The 17,793-nt window shown below is 50.6% G+C and overlaps 8 protein-coding genes across 8 annotated transcripts; 4 read left to right on the forward strand and 4 right to left on the reverse strand.

The window, feature by feature from the left end:
• Window positions 1-798: 798 nt before the first annotated feature.
• EDD37DRAFT_504540 (uncharacterized protein) lies at window positions 799-3,442 on the reverse strand. Its single transcript, XM_062813528.1, has 6 exons — window positions 3,229-3,442; window positions 2,932-3,177; window positions 2,687-2,783; window positions 1,542-2,626; window positions 1,281-1,485; window positions 799-1,231 (listed from the first exon to the last, which is right to left on the reverse strand). Exons 1-6 carry the CDS (start codon window positions 3,346-3,348, stop codon window positions 963-965), a joined length of 2,022 nt encoding a protein of 673 aa, XP_062667954.1. The 5' UTR covers window positions 3,349-3,442; the 3' UTR covers window positions 799-962.
• A 630-nt stretch (window positions 3,443-4,072) lies between these two features.
• EDD37DRAFT_504679 (mitochondrial citrate synthase) lies at window positions 4,073-5,879 on the forward strand. The gene is made up of 3 exons (XM_062813530.1): window positions 4,073-4,368; window positions 4,423-5,538; window positions 5,593-5,879. Exons 1-3 carry the CDS (start codon window positions 4,258-4,260, stop codon window positions 5,779-5,781), a joined length of 1,416 nt encoding a protein of 471 aa, XP_062667955.1. The 5' UTR covers window positions 4,073-4,257; the 3' UTR covers window positions 5,782-5,879.
• A 539-nt stretch (window positions 5,880-6,418) lies between these two features.
• On the forward strand, window positions 6,419-7,865 carry EDD37DRAFT_504626 (mitochondrial DNA replication protein YHM2). The gene is made up of 3 exons (XM_062813529.1): window positions 6,419-6,763; window positions 6,830-7,502; window positions 7,558-7,865. Exons 1-3 carry the CDS (start codon window positions 6,556-6,558, stop codon window positions 7,610-7,612), a joined length of 936 nt encoding a protein of 311 aa, XP_062667956.1. The 5' UTR covers window positions 6,419-6,555; the 3' UTR covers window positions 7,613-7,865.
• A 959-nt stretch (window positions 7,866-8,824) lies between these two features.
• EDD37DRAFT_504682 (uncharacterized protein) lies at window positions 8,825-9,680 on the forward strand. Its single transcript, XM_062813531.1, has 2 exons — window positions 8,825-9,128; window positions 9,191-9,680. The coding sequence occupies exons 1-2, from the start codon at window positions 8,992-8,994 to the stop codon at window positions 9,465-9,467; spliced, it is 414 nt and encodes a 137-aa protein (XP_062667957.1). The 5' UTR covers window positions 8,825-8,991; the 3' UTR covers window positions 9,468-9,680.
• A 212-nt stretch (window positions 9,681-9,892) lies between these two features.
• Window positions 9,893-11,087, reverse strand: EDD37DRAFT_658997 (cysteine synthase; the record flags this gene model as incomplete). The annotated part of the gene is made up of 2 exons (XM_062819012.1): window positions 9,893-10,908; window positions 10,955-11,087. 2 exons carry the CDS (start codon window positions 11,085-11,087, stop codon window positions 9,893-9,895), a joined length of 1,149 nt encoding a protein of 382 aa, XP_062667958.1.
• Window positions 11,088-11,663: 576 nt separating this feature from the next.
• EDD37DRAFT_636968 (uncharacterized protein) lies at window positions 11,664-13,620 on the reverse strand. Its single transcript, XM_062817019.1, has one exon. It carries the CDS (start codon window positions 13,459-13,461, stop codon window positions 11,989-11,991), a length of 1,473 nt encoding a protein of 490 aa, XP_062667959.1. The 5' UTR covers window positions 13,462-13,620; the 3' UTR covers window positions 11,664-11,988.
• Window positions 13,621-13,650: 30 nt separating this feature from the next.
• Window positions 13,651-14,712, forward strand: EDD37DRAFT_636969 (Asp/Glu/hydantoin racemase). Its single transcript, XM_062817020.1, has one exon. The coding sequence runs from the start codon at window positions 13,771-13,773 to the stop codon at window positions 14,512-14,514; it is 744 nt and encodes a 247-aa protein (XP_062667960.1). The 5' UTR covers window positions 13,651-13,770; the 3' UTR covers window positions 14,515-14,712.
• Window positions 14,713-15,235: 523 nt separating this feature from the next.
• Window positions 15,236-17,593, reverse strand: EDD37DRAFT_567212 (vacuolar protein sorting-associated protein 1; the record flags this gene model as incomplete). The annotated part of the gene is made up of 5 exons (XM_062814136.1): window positions 15,236-15,404; window positions 15,461-17,218; window positions 17,286-17,380; window positions 17,442-17,511; window positions 17,568-17,593. The coding sequence occupies 5 exons, from the start codon at window positions 17,591-17,593 to the stop codon at window positions 15,236-15,238; spliced, it is 2,118 nt and encodes a 705-aa protein (XP_062667961.1).
• Window positions 17,594-17,793: the final 200 nt, after the last annotated feature.

The raw sequence follows: 17,793 nt of genomic DNA on the forward strand, positions 1-17,793 counted from the left end.
CAACATTAGGTAGAAAGACAGAGCAATCAATGTATCGTATCATGAACACTGTTTGACTCTTGCATTTCGCCAATGTAGTGTTCAGACAGTCTTTTTCTTCTGCAGCCGATGATGCAACTGGACATCATGCTCTACATTGTGTCGGCCATAGTGAAAGGCAGTATGGAGCAACGGAACGTAGTTACCTCAGAGTTCGGCACTCGAGTACGGCACGGGGATGCTTTTCAAGTGTTGGTTTAAAGTCTGCTGTGGGGTAAGCCCACGGGGTACTATCGGCATGGTTTCAGAGCGTGCATTCCTCCAGACTCCGTATTGTCATTGGTGGAGTAAAAGTCTACTATATACCTTGCCATGTTTGGAGTCCAACGCCAACCGGCAATGGAATTCGGGAGCTATCGCTTCCTTTGATGACATGTAAATCATCCTTGCTGCTTGAAGTGTTGTGTTGGTTTAGACCATGTATGGAAAGGGCAATGGCTCGTTCTGTGCTATCTCTGATCATGATTTGTACATCTTCCAAAGGTAATGCATGATGGTACGTTACGACATGATAACTGTATGCATCTATTCCAACGATGAATGTGAGGCAAAGAAGAGACGTTTCGAATGCAAGCTGTTGGAATAGAATATTCATAGTTGAAGTCTGTCATGAAATTCCTAATTGATCACGACAAGAGCAACTCCTCCCCGAAGCAGGCTGTCAGTCTGCAATATGTCCAGTTGTGGAAAGACACGTAGCACCAGGAAGCTCGATGAGTCTGCACAATGCAGGCTGCTGTTGTGATGACCAACCACCACTTCCCCAATTCGTATGGAAACCAAGGTTTCTCTGGCAATGAGCAACGCCGAAAATGCTGTGATCAAGCATGTACAGGGGTATCAGTCCACGCGACTCCTTGTCCTTGCCCTCGGCAATCTTTGTGCATCAAATGAGACCATCTTCTCCATCATGTCTTTCCGAATCATTCTTGATTGTGTTGTTGTGGAAAGCCGGGAAGCTGAAAGCCGGGAGGAAACATGGGCATGCCCGGCATGTTCCCAAAGTTCATGGGAAATGGCATGGACGGCATGGTATGGTTATTATTGGCGTTTGAAGAGCCTGGTCGGTCATTGCGGTCCATCCGACGATCATCGTCTCGATATCTCTCGTCACGTCCACCTTGCTGACGTCCCTGGGACGATTGTGGTCCTCGTCGTCCAGCTGAGTCAGTGGGGACACGTCGGCTCATAGCTATTTCATATTAGCAAATGTGTCCAACAATCGAAGAAGCATTACATACCTTTCGAGGAGACACCCGCACCAATCTCAATGTCAGGCTCTTCCACACACATGTATTCTTCAATCTGTACGCCACCTGTACCACCATATTCGGCGGTGAGCATCCATTTGCGATCGGCTTCCGTAAGTCGCTCAATAGGAATGATACTGACGCCAGTGGTATAGTCACTGCAGTCGCGTGGTCCGAATCCGACACCCCATTTGGTCTGTAACTCAACCTGTTAGCCATAACTTGGTACACTGGTGAACGTTTTGTACTTACTCGAAGTTGAGTGTCTTGAATCTTATATTCCTCCATTCCATATCGGGCGCTTTCTGCGTCTTGGCGGTTGATCATCTTGATGAAAGCATGGCGCTTGTCAACGTTGACAATACATGTCTGAACAGTACCAAATTTGCTGAAGAGGGGTCTCAGAGTAGCGTCTCCGAAAGTGACACCTCCGACGAAGAGTGTTCGACTGTAGACCTTGATATGACCCTTGGACAAGCTTCTATCGAAGGTGATGCTCTTGGGCCCTGGTGGAGGAAGGTTGGGATCACTGGCTGGCGGTGAGGGACTTCGGCGTCTCCTACCAGGTGGGCTGCGTTGACGATAGTCGCGTCGACCATCGCGGTCATTACGGAACTGATCAGCACCTGGACTATCCCGATGGCGTCTTGGAGACAAATCTCGTCTTCTATCAAAACCAGGAGAGCGTGAGCGACGCCGAAACTGGCCCGGAGGCGAGCGGGTAGTGGCATCACGTGACTGTCCCCCATTCCAATTGTTGGCTTGCGCTGGAGGAGGGAATGGCATGGCATTGGCACCACCATTGGCATTTTGCATATTGAGCAATTGAAGAGCCGTAGCCCATTGATCAGGTGGAACACCTTGAGCAGCCAACAGCTGGAGAAGTTGGAGCTGAGTTTGAGCATCTTGGTTTATGGGAGCAGGATTTTGCGGCATCGCAACAGGAGCCTGTGGCTGAGGAAGAAAAGCAGCAAGCGGGTTCTGCGACACATTGGCAGGACTCTGACTCTGTGCACCATTATTCATGCCAGCAAAGAGCGCTCCAAGCGGGTTTACAGCGTGCCCATTGGCGGCAGTGGGAGCAGATCCTGGATTTACGGTACTGTTCGGCTGAGGGGTTCCAGTTTGCGCGCCTAACAGATTATTCAAACTAGCTGGCGCTGCAACTGGTGGAGGCGCTGCAGCGGCATTCTGCTTTGCCATGTTCTTGAGAGCTTCGAGGATGGCGGAAGTATCTTGTTGTGGCTGTGCTGCTGTTGTCACGTTTGAGGACGCTGATGCTGAGTTGCCAAGTTGGACAAAGCCAGGTCGTGGGGATCCGTCTGGAGTGGTGGATACTGTGATATTGTCAGAAACAATGATGACCGGCGCAGCGGAAGGTGTTTGACGTATCGTACCTCTGGGTGCGTCGAGCTTTTCTTTAAGAGTGGCAAGTAATGGCGCTGGGAAGGTTTGGGATCGCTCCCAGATCTCAAGCAGTTTCTTGATTTTGACCTAACAAACGATGACAAATATGAGCGTTGATCAAACATGAGTTTGAGATGGGAGTTTGCGTGAGTTGGGCGAGATTTGGGAGAGTATCATTTCTCCCGCAAGTTTGATGTGCTTCAATTGAAAACACAAACAGTGGGCGTCACCATACCTTCTGATCTTCTGGCGCTGTAGCAATGATGTCGTTCATTAGTACGGGTAGCAGTTCAGTCACTCGAGTCACACCGGCTGCAAAAGTTCCATCAGGAGCTCCGCTACCAGGCTGTTGACCGGCCTTTCTGGCTTGATCTACCCATTGTCGTGTTACTGAATCTACGACATACAGTACTCCCAGCTTGTGTGTGCCAGGTGTCTTCTTGAAATGTGTATAGAGCTTTTGAATGAGGACTGACTCGGACTAAGGACAGATTAGTGGGTGTTTGGTGACGGAGACAAATAATCGACGTACTTGTATGTTTGCTGTGCAAAGTGAGGTGATGGCGGTGATCTTAGAGCCTGAGACTCCGGGCGGTTTGAGATTGAGCATGGACTGCAGGATCGAGTCCAGCTCCGCTACTGCGGACGACATGGTGTACGGGTCTTGATAGCTCCTCTTCCCTTACAGCGTCGAGGTCAAAGATACAGGCAAGAGACTCGATCTTGACTAGGTTGGAAAACGCGGATAGGCGCGACTAGACGCGAAAGACCTTTTCCTCGAGGTGTCTTACAGACTTCAGGTACAGATGAGGTCAAGGCGAGAGTGAGAATGTGAGATTTTTATCTTTTCTTTCTCCCAAAGGCAACCCAGTGAAGCAGACTTCTACAGTCGTCAGCGGCGAATACGCCTCCTATTGATCCTTTTGAAGTTGCAGTTGCGAGGATACTATCGGCGAATACGCAGAAAGAGGAAACCCGTGCTAAGCAAGAATTACAAGTCGATGAATTGCGCCAACACGCGCAGAGTAATGAGAATAGAGGCGGACGATGATGGTTGATCGATGAGATGGTGAGAGGTTGGTGTGAGAGAAATGGAGGGGAAAGGAAAGAGAGAAGCCTGTTTGCAATTGCCGACGAAGCAGAGACTTTTGACTGGCAAAGACAAAAAAGCGCAGGCAGTTTGAGCTTGGCATTTCACGTGTGAAGTGCTTAGATCTTCAACCAGATCTACCACGTGATGAGTAGTGACGGTGACGTGTGGAGCCTTTGTCTCTGGCACTCTCGGAGCCCGTTTTCGCTTCCGCCCAATTGACTTTGGCGCGAGTGACGTCCGCCCCCAGCAGCCCTTACATGACCTTCGTTGGCTGGTCGATGCTCCTAAAGAAGCCAAAGCTCCTCCTTACCTCCGAGGAACCCCCATTGAAATCTTGCTGCTTCCAGCATCATTATCGTAGCTCCAACCCTATCTCACTATTACTGAATACTTTTTTTCCTCCCGATAGCCTGCGTTCATAATTCATACCCTCTGTTGCTCATACACTTCACTTCAGATTACATCACCATGGCCTCTTCACTTCGAGCTGGAAGCACATTGCTTCGTTCGTCTGCAATCTCCTCGAGACCTTTCGTCCAGAAAGCCGCATTCAATGGAGTGCGCTGCGCAAGCACCAAGGTGAGCATCCCTCCGTCCGGAAGTGCGCTCATTGGCTGACATACATCCTGTTAGACCCTCAAAGAAGTCTTCGCTGCCAAGCTCCCCGGAGAGATTGAGAAGGTCAAGAAGCTGAAGAAAGACTATGGCTCCAAGGTCCTGGGCGAGGTCACCCTAGATCAAGTCTATGGCGGTGCTCGAGGTATCAGGGCCCTCGTCTGGGAAGGATCTGTCCTTGATTCGGAAGAGGGTATCAGATTCCGTGGAAAGACCATTCCTGAATGTCAGGAACTCCTTCCCAAAGCTCCCGGCGGCGAGGAACCCCTCCCCGAAGGTCTTTTCTGGCTTCTCCTCACTGGCGAAGTCCCAAGCGAGCAACAGGTCCGAGACCTGTCCGCCGACTGGGCTGCTCGTTCCGAGCTGCCCAAGTTTGTCAGGGAGCTTCTCGACCGCTGCCCCAACGACATGCATCCTATGGCCCAATTCTCCATCGCCGTCGCTGCGCTCGAGCACACCTCCGAATTCGCAAAGGCGTATGCTAAGGGCATCAACAAGAAGGAGTACTGGACATACACGTTTGAAGACTCGATGAACCTGATTGCCAAGCTTCCTACCATTGCGGCCATCATCTACCGCAACGCATACAAGGATGGAAAGGTTGCTGAGATCCAAAAAGACAAGGATTACGGCTACAACTTGGCCAACCTGCTCGGATACGGTGACAATGCCGACTTTGTTGAGCTCATGCGTCTGTATCTTACCATTCACTCCGACCACGAAGGTGGTAACGTGAGCGCACACACAACCCATCTAGTCGGTAGCGCTCTCAGCTCCCCTATGCTGTCCCTTGCTGCCGGTCTCAACGGCTTGGCTGGACCTCTCCACGGACTGGCCAACCAGGAAGTCTTGAACTGGCTCACCAAGATGAAGGAATCTGTCGGTGACGACCTCAGTGACGAAGCCATCACCAAATACCTTTGGGATACCCTTAACAGTGGCCGTGTTGTTCCTGGCTACGGCCACGCAGTCCTCCGAAAGACCGATCCTCGTTACGTGTCACAACGCGAGTTTGCCCTGCGCAAACTCCCAGAAGACCCTATGTTCAAGCTTGTCAGCCAGGTCTACAAGATTGCTCCTGGTGTCCTGACCGAGCATGGCAAGACCAAGAACCCTTACCCCAACGTTGATGCTGTAAGTCAAAGAGGTCTCCGTTGTCTCGGAATTTAGCTGACATACTCATTCTAGCACTCCGGTGTCCTTCTGCAATACTACGGATTGACCGAAGCCAGCTACTACACCGTCCTCTTCGGTGTCTCCCGAGCCCTTGGTGTCCTCCCTCAATTGATCATCGACCGTGGTCTGGGTGCACCTATCGAGCGACCCAAGTCCTTCAGCACTGAGGCCTATGCCAAGATTGTCGGCGCGCAGTTGTGAGCCATTTGATTTGCAGGATTCTAAGAGCAAGCGATGTACAATGGTGAAACAAAACTGTATGTCTATCTGGGGACGGTGATGGATGGGCATTTCGAAAGCTAGCGGCTATCGTTGGATGAAGGTTTAGACATTCAGCAGTATGCCACGTTTGATCGAGAAAAGGCTCACGATTCTTCATAATTTCTCGTGCTGCACGTCATCGCCAGCTTCGTTGTAGCTTACACAGGGAGATTGAGAGTTGTCCCTCAGTACCTTTTTCGGGACGTTGAGGTGAATGTCGCACTGAAAGGCTGTTGAGCGGCCACGATCCACATTTAGGCGGTCGGGTTCCGGAAAATTGGGCCTCTGGGGGTGGCCCTGGGCTGCTAATAATGGGTGAGAATGAGATCCGCTGTCCGCTCAACGAGTCAACAACACGCCGAAAGATGGATGGCCTAGTCTCGTTTGGGCCCGAAGACGGGGGGTTTTGGGATTTGTCGAGGCGCTGTGACTGCGCCATAGAGTGATGCAGCACGATAATTACATCTTGTCCTTTAGTATCATCGTGTCTCTCACCGAAGCAGCTAACCTCCGAATCTAAGCGGTGTCAGCTTGGTCGTTGCTCTTCATCTCCGCTCTTGCTTGCCTGATCATCCTTTGTTCCTGCATTTTTGGCACTTCTTCTCCAGAACAGCTCCCACCCCAAGTCAATCACTTCTCCTAACCCAACCCTCAAGGCGACGAAGCCGACCTAATCCCTTGGTCAGGGCAGACAATAGCAATTACTGTCTTGCGATGTCCGCATCCGCCCCAGGAGTCCAGAAGCTCGAGAAGAAGCCCGTCAAGTTCAGCAACCTGCTGCTCGGCGCTGGTCTGAACATGTTCGAGGTGACGACCCTTGGTCAACCTTTGGAAGTCGTCAAGACTACCATGGCTGCCAACCGAACGGACACCTTCGCCGGTGCCTTGTCAAGAGTATGGGCTCGAGGTGGTATCCTTGGATGTAAGCATAAACACCTGGACAAACTGCTCATTAATGACCTCGGCTAAAACATATGGCGCATACTAGACTACCAAGGTCTCATTCCATGGGCCTGGATCGAAGCCTCGACAAAGGGTGCCGTCCTCCTCTTCGTCGCCTCCGAGGCCGAATACTATGCAAAGACCTTCGGAGCCAACAACTTCGTTGCTGGAATCAGTGGTGGTATGGTTGGTGGTGTTGCGCAGGCGTACGCGACCATGGGTTTTTGCACATGCATGAAGACTGTCGAAATCACCCAGCACAAACTGGCCGCGCAGGGCGTGAAGCCACCCTCCACATTCGCGACTTTCGCGGACATCTACAGAAAAGAGGGTATCGCAGGTATCAACAAAGGTGTCAATGCTGTTGCCATTCGTCAAACTACAAACTGGGGTTCTCGTTTCGGTCTGTCCAGATTGGCCGAGAGTGCCATTCGGAGGATGACTGGCAAAGACGAGCACGAGAAGCTTGGTAGCCTTGAGAAGATCATCGCCAGTGGTCTTGGTGGTGGTTTGTCTGCTTGGAATCAACCGATCGAAGTCATTCGTGTTGAGATGCAGAGTAAGAAGGACGACCCCAATCGTCCCAAGAACTTGACTGTTGGTAAGACATTCAGATATATCTACGACAACAATGGCATGAAGGGTTTGTATCGTGGTGTTACTCCACGTATTGGTCTGGGTATTTGGCAAACCATTTGCATGGTTGCTTTTGGTGATATGTAAGAGTGATCCTTTTCGTTTCGATCAAAGACCATGCTGACCAGGATACCACAGTGCCAAGGACGCAATTGAGAAATTGACCGGTGACAAAGTCACCGCGAAGCACTAAACGGCGTTTTGGTAGAGATGTGGGAATCAACCAGATTAGAGGCAGAGATGGCGAGCTCTGGGTCTTTGACGGCGGTAGTCGTCAGCTCAACGACTGACACGTTACGCCTGCAAGGCTTGTCTTTGGGGGACTGATCGACCTGGAATTTGTTCACCATCTGGCGTTAAAAGTTTGTTGCCATGTTTACCTCTGTTGCGTTTTTGGCGGACGAGACAGCGATGGACGTGATGCTGAACAGGTATAGATATGGAGTGAAACGTCTGGAAGCGAAATGAGCATTGCTTTACAAGGCAACACAGGACATGCTGAAATATATGCTATGCTTTCTTTCGCCAGTTCTCGCACCGGATGAACGCAACACTGTTGCTTAAGTCGCGCGTGTCAAAATGAAGCTCTTCAATTGAGCATTCATACAAGACGTGCCTATCATTGTGTCGCCTACCGTTCGAGCACTCATCAAGGGATGTCAGCTTGTGCAAACTCAGACCCTATGGTTCTTGCTGGGCTACAGGTATAAAACTGATAGTGGTGTCCATTGTCCAGAGCGGATGATCTTCACGTCAAGCACGGGCTTCTGTGGGACACGGCCCGGGAACATTCGATTGACGGCAGGGTGGCCAGGGGTTCTCAGCCTCGCGTACTCTGGTATCCACCGTCCATTGGGCACAACTTCCATTTCTCGCTTCCCAGTTTCGAACAACGACGTCAAGTCCTGTGTGTAGGGGCTGCATGTTTGCGGTTCGTCCAATCGTGCTTGATGCTTGCCGCTGTTGTAACGATCAAGGATCTTCAATGGCCCAGTACGAGTGCTGTTTTCCGTGCCCCGCGAACTGACGGCGAACTGCACCAGAGAAAGCGCCCCATCCAGCGTGAAGTGGGAGAATTTGGAATGAATTGTCAATGTTTGCTGAGGTTGCCACTCTTTACTCGTACGAGGCATCGACGCTGTAGATCACTTTGAGGTCACCGGCACTTGCAGTCACAAGTAAGTCTTCCACGTGCTCTTTACCCTCAGGCAGAGAAGTGGTGAAGACGGGACCTTACATTACCTGGTGTTTCGTTTTGGTTTGCAATGCTGACGTCGGAGAAGTCATCTAAAAATATAGAACCTTGGAGTTGACAGTCGCTAGACCTCATCAACACTCCAGGAACCGTTCTTCATCCATTGCCTTGCATGTACCTCAAAAGCTTGATCTAGCTGGCGAATTTTCCATTTCTCTCGTACCTTACCTCAACCTACATTCTTTTACATCTAGAAGAGGATCTTTCAGAGGGCTAGATCTCACAATCGTTTGTATCCTACATTCTACCATACTCCTCCGTCCACCAGACTCGGCAAGCAACGACAGCGCTGGTTCATCAGCTGTTCGATCAAGAATATGTTCTTCTCTTTAACCTTCAGCGCCGCCTTGTCGGCCCGCACACTTCTTCCGACCATCATCGTACTCTTGGGCATCTTCGCAACTCTCAGCATCCCAACCTGTCCATCAACCCAGTCACCCTACGCACCGGGCTGGTAGGTCTCTTCGCCCCCGTTCTTGAGAAGGTTTATATCCCAAATACTCACATGCAAGCCAGCTCCACCTGCACCGAATGCTGCATCTTCCAATTCAGCGAAAGCAATTGCGACCAAAGTCTGCTTTGGGACGGTATCGTCCGGGACCCAGCGTGTAACACTCTCATGATTGGTATGGACCACGCCTGGATCTCCGAATGCACGGGCGCATTCGTCAGCTGCACCATGTACAACAGCACGGATTGTACCGGCGATTTGTCCATGACGATCAACAATGCCGCCGATGTGTGTCATGCCCCAGGGTTTTTCATCAAGTCTTTTGACTGCGCTACTGATTGAGGATGCCCCGAACCATGATAATTTTCATCCGCAGCATCCAAACCGAAATGGTTAACGTGGTGATACTCGGCAGCCGAGAGTCCAACATATTGGACGGCGACCGTGGAGACAAGTGTGGCAATGATGGACTGAGGTCGGCAGGATGAATTCTCAGCATGGCATCTGGTGGTCCAAGTGCTACAGCTGGCATCAGCATGAAGTTGGTTATGAGGTCCCTCTAGCCAAGCAGCCTATGATAGATCGATGGGAGCGCAGGTTGGACCACTGCGAAATATGCACTTCTCAAAGCCAGACAGACGAGTGACTGTCACTCCACAGCTTGGGAGTCGCTGTCCAGCTTACGGTTTTCGTGGATATGACTGGCGAAGGCTGTGAGCAGTGACTGGCGTCGAGTGGAGAGATTGCTCAAGCTGGATCCAATTCTTCTATGGCAGAACAATATATTTTTCCAGACGTTTCGGTATGGCGTCCCTTAGATTCTTGCTCTTCAACCATTTATCGCTGAACAGCCGGTCGGCATATCTGTAAGCACCGTCGCACAGCACAGTGACGACAGTATGATTCGGGCCGAGTTTCTCAGCCACCTCTTTGGCAGCGACCACGTTGAGTGCGCTGCTAGCTCCAAGGTACAGGCCTTCTTCGTCGAGACAACGATAGACCATCTCTATCGTCTTCTCATCCGAGATGCTGAACGCCCCATCGAGCTCCTTGACTTCTTGTTTCAGATTGTCGGTGACACGACCTTGGCCGATACCTTCCGTTATACTGCTACCACTTCGTTCTTTCAACTCGCCACCAGAGCTAACGTACGAGTACAGCACCGACCCAGGAGGGTCTGCCAGGAAGCTTTTGACTGATCCATTGCTGACGTCCTTCAAGTATCGTGTAATGCCAGCTAGTGTTCCGCCAGTCCCCGTAGAGCAGGTGAATGCGTCGACCTTGCCCTCTGTTTGAGCCCAAATCTCGGGACCGGTTGTTTCAATATGTGCCCTCCTATTCGCGGTGTTGTCGAACTGATTTGTCCAGACTGCGCCATGTTCAGGATCCTCCTTTAGTAGTCTCTCCGCGTGCCGCTTGGCTTGCCAGTTGTAGTTTTCTGGGTTCTCCCAAGCCACAGGCGGAACGGGGTATACTTCCGCGCCTAATAACCTCAATAGGTCGACCTTGCCCTGTGATTGTGTATTGGGCATGTAAATGACAAGTCGGTATCCTCTTGATCTGCAGACGTGTGCTAGACCGATACCAGTGTTTCCTGCAGTGCCTTCGACCACTGTCCCGCCGGGTTTCAAGAGCCCTCGCTCCTCAGCATCTTTCACGACATATAATGCAGCTCGGTCTTTGACACTACCGCCGGGGTTTTGGAATTCGGATTTTCCAAGGATATTGCAGCCGGTTTCTTCTGAGAGTGTTTTTAATCGTATAAGAGGGGTGTTTCCGATCGCTGGATGGTCAGCCCATTGACATACGAACTCAGGATGCAGACCTACCTCCAACCAACTGATCGACAGATCCTTGGGCTTTCGAGACGCGAACTCCGTAGGCATTGGGCGTTTCGGCAGCTGCAGCACGTATTGCGGTCGTGGCAAAGCGCCGCACAGATGTTCGCAATGCACTCGCCATGTTGACGGAGCTTTTGGCAAAAATATAAATTGGCAAGATGCAATGCGAAAAGATCGGTGGCAAGTATTACAGGTCTTTGATCATCAAGCAAAAAAGTTGTCCGTGGGGATTTGGAGAGATTTGAATGGCATCATTCTGCCGAGGCTGGCTGGCTGGCTGACACAATTGCATATTGTACAAGGCTCTGACACAAGGCTGGCAGTACTTTAACAATCGTTGATTGTGTAACGCGGATTATTAGGATATGGGGCCAAATTCAAATATTTTTCAACATTAATTTATATGGCGACTGATTTATATTGAGGGTTTTCAAAGCCATAACTACACTACTACTCTTACGCTTATTACCACTATTAATACAATGAATAAGACGATTCGATCGGTATATATATTATCTATATTAAGTTAGTATAGATATAGTACGCCTCGAAAGTAGTTATTAAAAGTACATTATATACGTATACGATTTTCTAAATATCACGTATTCGGCTAACTTATTATATTAAGAGTCCGATAGGTGTGAGGACTACCCCCGCACGAAATTATTTTCGTGTCGCGTTAGACGTAACGGGTACCCCCGTACGAAATTATTTAAGTATTACGTTAGGCGTAAACGGGTACCACTCGTATAAAATTATTTAGGTATCGCGTTAGGCGTGGACGGGCACCTCCCGCATAAAATTATTTAAGTATCGCGTTAGGCGTGGACGGGCACCCCCCGTATAAAATTATTTAGGTATCGCGTTAGGCGTAGACGGGCACCCTAATAGGTACGCTTAAGAAAAAGTTACTCTAAGGGTGAAGGGCACCTAATAGGTATACCTAATATCATCGAGTTCTCACAACGCTCCGTGCTCTGGAATATGCTGAAAGCCGCCAGCGCAGTACGTGGATGTGATTGTCAATCTGTGTCGTTCAGAAGGTCTGAATATTTCCACTGTTTGCCGAACTTTTCAACCCCTTCCATGCTCTCAAGAAGGACCCCAAGCTCTTGACTGGTCCTCCAGCTCGCAACGTCCATATTTCCGCTTCCTATCAACATCCTCTCGCCGTCTACAATGGTCACCTTTGCATGTAGCTTGATCGGCGTAACTTCAGCCTCATCCCCCGAGACTGTCCGCGCTCCTGGTCCGTCATCAAAATAGAAGACTTCGAACCTCCCCCTGAGGTTCTGTGACTGGCTTTTCAAGGTCTGAATGCACCTTGGCGTAGTAGTGCCTGCTGTGACCAGTTGCTCTGTGGTCATGAGATTACGATTGGTCCATAGGCAAACATCGACTCCCCTTTCAAGAGCTCCCCATAGCAAGTCTAGGACAACTGGCTCAGTCACATTGGGCGTGAGCATTGTAATGCTAGACCTTGCTGTAGACAAGAGGTGATATGTTATTGTCAGTAAAGGTGTTCGGGAGAAGCTGGAAGGAGCCGCAGGCGCACATGGGCAATGACTTATGACCGCGCGGGGCCGAAGATACCCAGGGAGTAGACTCGGACTATGCGGCGATGGCAAAAGTGTCGTCTGTACCACATCGGAGTCTAACCGTGCAGGATAGTGAATGGATCCATCTGCATTTCCGGGATCGAATGCGATATCTGGAATGCTGTCTTCGGTGTGAGAGTCGCTGACTGGAGTTATGTGCTCATTACTCCAGAAGTCTCTGTGAAACGAAAGCAGATGGTCGACGACAGGACCTTTGATAGAGACCGCTACCTCGTACCATCGCTCCCAGGAGACATTGCAGGACGGAAAGATGGCCAATTTTCGATCAACGATGACATATTTGGAGTGTATCATGCCAAAAGGCCAGAAGAATTTGCGAACGACCCGTAGTTCTAGGCCTGGAATCGCTTCCTGCTCGGGAAGACCAAGCTTGCTCCAAGCTGTCGGTGGGTATCGCTGTCCGTTCTTGGGTGTAGGCAACAGCATGTTCTGCGCAAGAGAGGATGATGAGAAACATATCTGTACAGATATTCTCGTGCCGGTCGCCATAGCCTTTGCTGACAGCTCCTTGAGCGCCTGATTGATGGCATCACGGGTGACTGAGGGTGCCCAGAAGCAGGTCACAAGGATTACCTCTCTGTTTGCGGCTATCATTGAAGGTATGATCAGTGACTTGTATATGCTGTAGCCGGTGCCGGTCGTCATAAGTAAAGGTGTGCTCAATGCACGGCGTCCTTCGGAGACTTCACGGACATAGTCTGAATCGAAACCTGGAAACGCCTGTGGCAAGTTTCGTGCGACCAGTGGCATGGTGCTATCATCTTCCATTGTATGCCGAGACATTTGTGTAGCTTTCAGCAGCGCCGCTGCTATCGGCTGTCTGGAATGTCCATAGTAATAGTACTGGTTATGATTGATGAGTCCGAATTTCCGCATCTGTGCCTTTCAGGGCTTTGCCATGGCGCTGTTCAGGGCGTGATCTCGACACGCAACGACCGAGCAGACATGTTTGCTAAGTGCGCTATATGACATGAGTGTGGAATATCGAAGGAGAGGTGGTCATTAGCGACGAGCAAACACCAAGTCAGCTACAATGACTTAGGTAAGCAGCCTTGGTGATCAACATCGACAGGTAGGTATATATTCGCTACGGTTGAAAGCATGCTCGACACTTAACTGAATTATACATACATCGACTTTCCTCCCGATGACACAAAACATTGACCTTTCGCAACGATCACAACCATGGCACGCACCGTCCGTCTAGGCGTCATTGTCCCATCATCCAATACGGCCCTCGAACCACTAACCTCATCCATCATATCATTCATCCAGGACCCCAACCTTGAAATCACAGTCCACTACTCGAGATTCCGAGTGACAACGATCTCCCTAGCCGACGACGCAAATGCCCAGTTTCAACTTGACCCCATGTTATCTGCCGCCCAACTCCTCGCCGATGCAGAAGTCGACGTAATAGGCTGGAGCGGTACGTCCTCAGGCTGGCTGGGCTTCGACAAGGATGAGATCCTATGCAAGGCGATCCAAGATGCCACCGGTATCCCAGCGACAAGTTCAATTATAGCGCTCAATGAGCTACTCGGCAAGACGCACGCCCAAAGACTAGGACTGGTGACGCCGTACGAGAAGAACGTCAACGACGCGATCCGCAAGAATTACGCTAGCATAGGCTACGAGATCACCGAGCAGCGTGAACAGCATTTAGGAAAGACCAAGAATACCGAGTTTGGGCTCGTGTCCGAAGCCCAGATCGGCGACATGGTGGCTCAAGTTGCCGCCCAGAACGCAGATGTGGTCACCGTCTATTGCACCAACTTACGCGGTGCGCGTGCAGCGGTCGAGTGGGAGAGAAAGCATGGCATCACGGTTCTTGACAGCATCGCGACCACTGTCTGGGGCATGCTGCACAAGGTCAACGTCCATCCTTCGGCCGTGAAGGGTTGGGGTGCGATATTCGAGCTTGAATAGCTGCCACAAGATGGAATGAACGAGAAGACCGCAAGGGGGGGCTGCTCAACGACTGCCCTGCTCGAGCGAACGTCGTGAGGGACAGTTCTCCTGCATCTGGCCTGTGTATGTGTGGTAAGCGAGACACTGTTACGCTCGTCCCGAGAGCGATTGACTAGGAAACAGACACCCTACTAGAACATGGAATGGGAGCCAGGACTATGCGGAAAGGGTATTGTGTCTTCATCCCCAGTGATTCAATGCTGTTCTACATACGCCCTCGCAAGCTTGCTCGAAAATGGGCAGACCCGAGCATCCCAAGGTGAAAAGCTGAGACGCAACAACTGCCACGCTCCACGCCGCCTGCTGTAAGAGTAGTCTTCCCATCATCATCGTATTCTCTGTTCTTCATGACCCATCCAAATTCTGGACCCGATGAAAATTCACTCTATTGGCGCACACCATCCCAAATGAGAATCAGCCCGATGCACCGACGCATATCCAGCAGAGACTCGATGTCATGGATGTTGAAAGGTTGCCAGAAAGGATGCCAGTAAGGATCTGAGTACAACAGGGGCACTCGTCGCTGTACTCTCACAACTCTTTGCAGTTTGGAAGGAGGCCAACCCCATAACATTCACCCTGTGCCACTTGTCGTGTTCATCAAGGCCAGTGGCCGGGCTGCACGCGATCATGATGACAGGCTGCTGTTCCTTGAGGATACTCCAGCTCCAGTCCCATTCTACTGCACTTGGCTGACAATCTCGCTGGCCTTGCTCAAACTCTCGACCATCTGTTGGCACTCCTTCCGCCGTCTGACAGTGTAGTCGCTCTCCTTAAGTAGCTCGTCGAGTTCCGTCGTTCTGTACATCTGTTCGAGCAGTTCACGTTGCATTTCGTCCTTTGTGTGCCTGGAATTTTCGTGGTTAGCTGTGTGGACTCCAAGTTGCGTAGACGTTTGACTTACTGTACAAGAACCAACATGATTGCCTTGGGTACCATGTCAATCATCGTTCTTCGAACAATGTTGAAGTAGCTGTTGATCAGGAGCTTGATGACTTCGACTTCCTGGTTCTCTCGCTCGGATAACGTTCCGCTAGCCTTCAGTGTGGCTGGGGGTGGTTCCATTGCCGCCATCTTCTTCTTGTTTTTGCTTGCAAAGAACGAGCCAAAGAAGCCAGAATTGGGCTCCGAGCCGTCAGTTGGCAGACCCGGGGAAGCTGGTCGAGTGACCGGTCCCCCTGGTAGAGGCTTGCCAGTCTTAGGGTCGACCTGAGTGGGTTTGTTTGCGTTGTGACGGTCGTTCACAATGGCCATGGCACGATGGCCATTGAGGAAATCCGGATGGCCAGTGTTGATGTAGCACGCCTCCATAGCTACCAAATCTTTGACGAGCTTATTGGTGGGCTCCATGGCCTTTTTGAAGAAGGAGATGACAACACCATGGAACCTCTCCTTGAGCTGGGGGTATCGTCGGAACAATTGCTTGGTAAGTAATTGACCCAAAATTCGGACGAGTTCGTCGAAGACCAAAGAGACACACTTGAGGGATGGTTCCTCCAAGCGTCGAATTTGTTGCTTTACGATAAGCTCGAAAGCCGTGGTGCCAACAAAAAGGGCTGGTGAAGAACCTGAAGAGTTGTACAGAATTGTGCGAATATCAATGTCCTTAACTTGTTCGAAAGGATCGATAGCCTTGATTCCATTCGAGTAAAGTTCGTGGTAGACAAAGGAAATTCTGGCACCACCGGAAAGCTCCAAGGTGGACAAATCGGCACTGTTTCCTTCCAGCACCGTTCTATACTCATTTGCAAATTCGGTAATGATGTTGAGAATGATGTTTGAGGTGTTGTTTCCAAGGATGTCGCCGGCGCCCAACTGTTCCAACTCTTGGGAATATTTCTGCAGAGAAGTGGCAATGCGAGTCTTGATGTCTGGCAGCGTTTGTTTGATGTGCATCATCAAGATGAGGTTGAGCTTTCGGGCCAGATATGGAGTACCGCAGTATGAGGCTTTGTTTCGGTATGACGGGTGGTTTTCGAAGAAGTCTTTCTCCGCTTTCAGGGCCAAGTCAATTCTCTTCTTGTTTTCGATATCACGTTGTCCTCTGTTTACGACTGGCACGTAGCCCAATCTGAGCGGAATGATCCTTCCGGCAAGAATATCGACGACATCGGTACCTTGGTCCATCAAATCGATCTTGGTGAGCACACCAATGGTCCGCTGTCCCTCTGGATCGACTTCACGAGCAAGCTTCAATCCGTCAGAGTTGGCCAAATCGACATTGGCTGCTGTAACGGCCAGAATGATGGCATTAGGTTTGGATATCTGCTTCAGAACCATCTCTTTGATTTGTCGCTCGATGTCTCGTGGTTGATCGCCAACGGGAACCTTCGTCAGACCCGGCAAGTCGACTAGCGTCAGGGTGAGGACATTGGGAGAGTAGATACGCAGATTGATCGGCGCTGGCGAGATACCGACATTTCTGCCTGCTTTCGCCTCTGTTTCCTTGACAATCTCGTCCCGAATCTTGTTGAAGTCGAAGAACTTCTGTCCAGGCAGATGGAGGAACTCTCCCCACTCATTGACGTTGGCTTCACTGTCACCAGATTCCTTCAACTCCGCTTCCGAGACGCCATTTGTTTGGAGTTTGGCGGGTGCTGGTCTGTTGATGAGCTGTAGGACAAGCGGTCGTCGTGTTACAATGCCAGAGCCTCGAGGGAGACTGAGTATGGGTTAGTCGTGAATGTAGATACCGACGTAGGGGGAACGCCTTGGGTCTTCGTGCTTACAAGTCTCTGCCAACAATGTTCTCAAGCACCGAACTCTTTCCACTTGATTGTGACCCAACTACGACAATCTGGGGTAGATCAATGGGATTTTGTACCTAGACAGACAATCAGTCACATTGATATGCACAGCTGCCTAATGAACAAGTGGGCACGTACTCCGACCGTGGTAAAGACATCTTGCAATTTGTTGACGAGGGCGATCAGTGTCGGGTCATTCACATTGATTCTGCAGAAGTGGTCAGATCGCGCAAGATACTGTGTTGACAGTACGCAGGCACTCACGAATAACCCCCCGGTGGTGCCGCCATTGGGGCGAGTGAGATTGGATGCAGATATTCGATTGAATCAGAACGGATAGACTCGAAACTGCTTCTCGTTGACGATTATAAAGCGCTTCCCAGAAGTTGGTCGCGTAGGTCAGAGTCGTTGAATGTAGTAAAGTGATATGTGTATGCGCACTGCTGGCCAAAACCTGGGATGATGCACCTGCGCTCGAGGGTCCCGGCGC

This window comes from Exophiala viscosa (genome assembly GCF_022695815.1).
Source record: "Exophiala viscosa unplaced genomic scaffold EDD37scaffold_9, whole genome shotgun sequence".
Classification (NCBI taxonomy): Eukaryota; Fungi; Ascomycota; class Eurotiomycetes; order Chaetothyriales; family Herpotrichiellaceae; genus Exophiala; species Exophiala viscosa.

What these genes read in the sequence shown, in the direction of transcription:
- EDD37DRAFT_504540 (XM_062813528.1), bottom strand. Translation starts at nt 3,348, where the DNA reads ATGTCGTCCGCAGTAGCGGAGCTGGACTCGATCCTGCAGTCCATGCTC. An exon ending in CAGCGCCAGAAGATCAGAAG is followed by an intron (nt 2,784 to 2,931) that starts GTATGGTGACGC and finishes ATCGTTTGTTAG; the next exon opens with GTCAAAATCAAGAAACTGCT. An exon ending in TGCGGGTGTCTCCTCGAAAG is followed by an intron (nt 1,232 to 1,280) that starts GTATGTAATGCT and finishes AATATGAAATAG; the next exon opens with CTATGAGCCGACGTGTCCCC.
- EDD37DRAFT_504679 (XM_062813530.1), top strand. Translation starts at nt 4,258, where the DNA reads ATGGCCTCTTCACTTCGAGCTGGAAGCACATTGCTTCGTTCGTCTGCA. An exon ending in TGCGCTGCGCAAGCACCAAG is followed by an intron (nt 4,369 to 4,422) that starts GTGAGCATCCCT and finishes ACATCCTGTTAG; the next exon opens with ACCCTCAAAGAAGTCTTCGC. An exon ending in CTTACCCCAACGTTGATGCT is followed by an intron (nt 5,539 to 5,592) that starts GTAAGTCAAAGA and finishes TACTCATTCTAG; the next exon opens with CACTCCGGTGTCCTTCTGCA.
- EDD37DRAFT_504626 (XM_062813529.1), top strand. Translation starts at nt 6,556, where the DNA reads ATGTCCGCATCCGCCCCAGGAGTCCAGAAGCTCGAGAAGAAGCCCGTC. An exon ending in TCGAGGTGGTATCCTTGGAT is followed by an intron (nt 6,764 to 6,829) that starts GTAAGCATAAAC and finishes GGCGCATACTAG; the next exon opens with ACTACCAAGGTCTCATTCCA. An exon ending in ATGGTTGCTTTTGGTGATAT is followed by an intron (nt 7,503 to 7,557) that starts GTAAGAGTGATC and finishes AGGATACCACAG; the next exon opens with TGCCAAGGACGCAATTGAGA.
- EDD37DRAFT_504682 (XM_062813531.1), top strand. Translation starts at nt 8,992, where the DNA reads ATGTTCTTCTCTTTAACCTTCAGCGCCGCCTTGTCGGCCCGCACACTT. An exon ending in TCACCCTACGCACCGGGCTG is followed by an intron (nt 9,129 to 9,190) that starts GTAGGTCTCTTC and finishes CATGCAAGCCAG; the next exon opens with CTCCACCTGCACCGAATGCT.
- EDD37DRAFT_636968 (XM_062817019.1), bottom strand. Translation starts at nt 13,461, where the DNA reads ATGCGGAAATTCGGACTCATCAATCATAACCAGTACTATTACTATGGA.
- EDD37DRAFT_636969 (XM_062817020.1), top strand. Translation starts at nt 13,771, where the DNA reads ATGGCACGCACCGTCCGTCTAGGCGTCATTGTCCCATCATCCAATACG.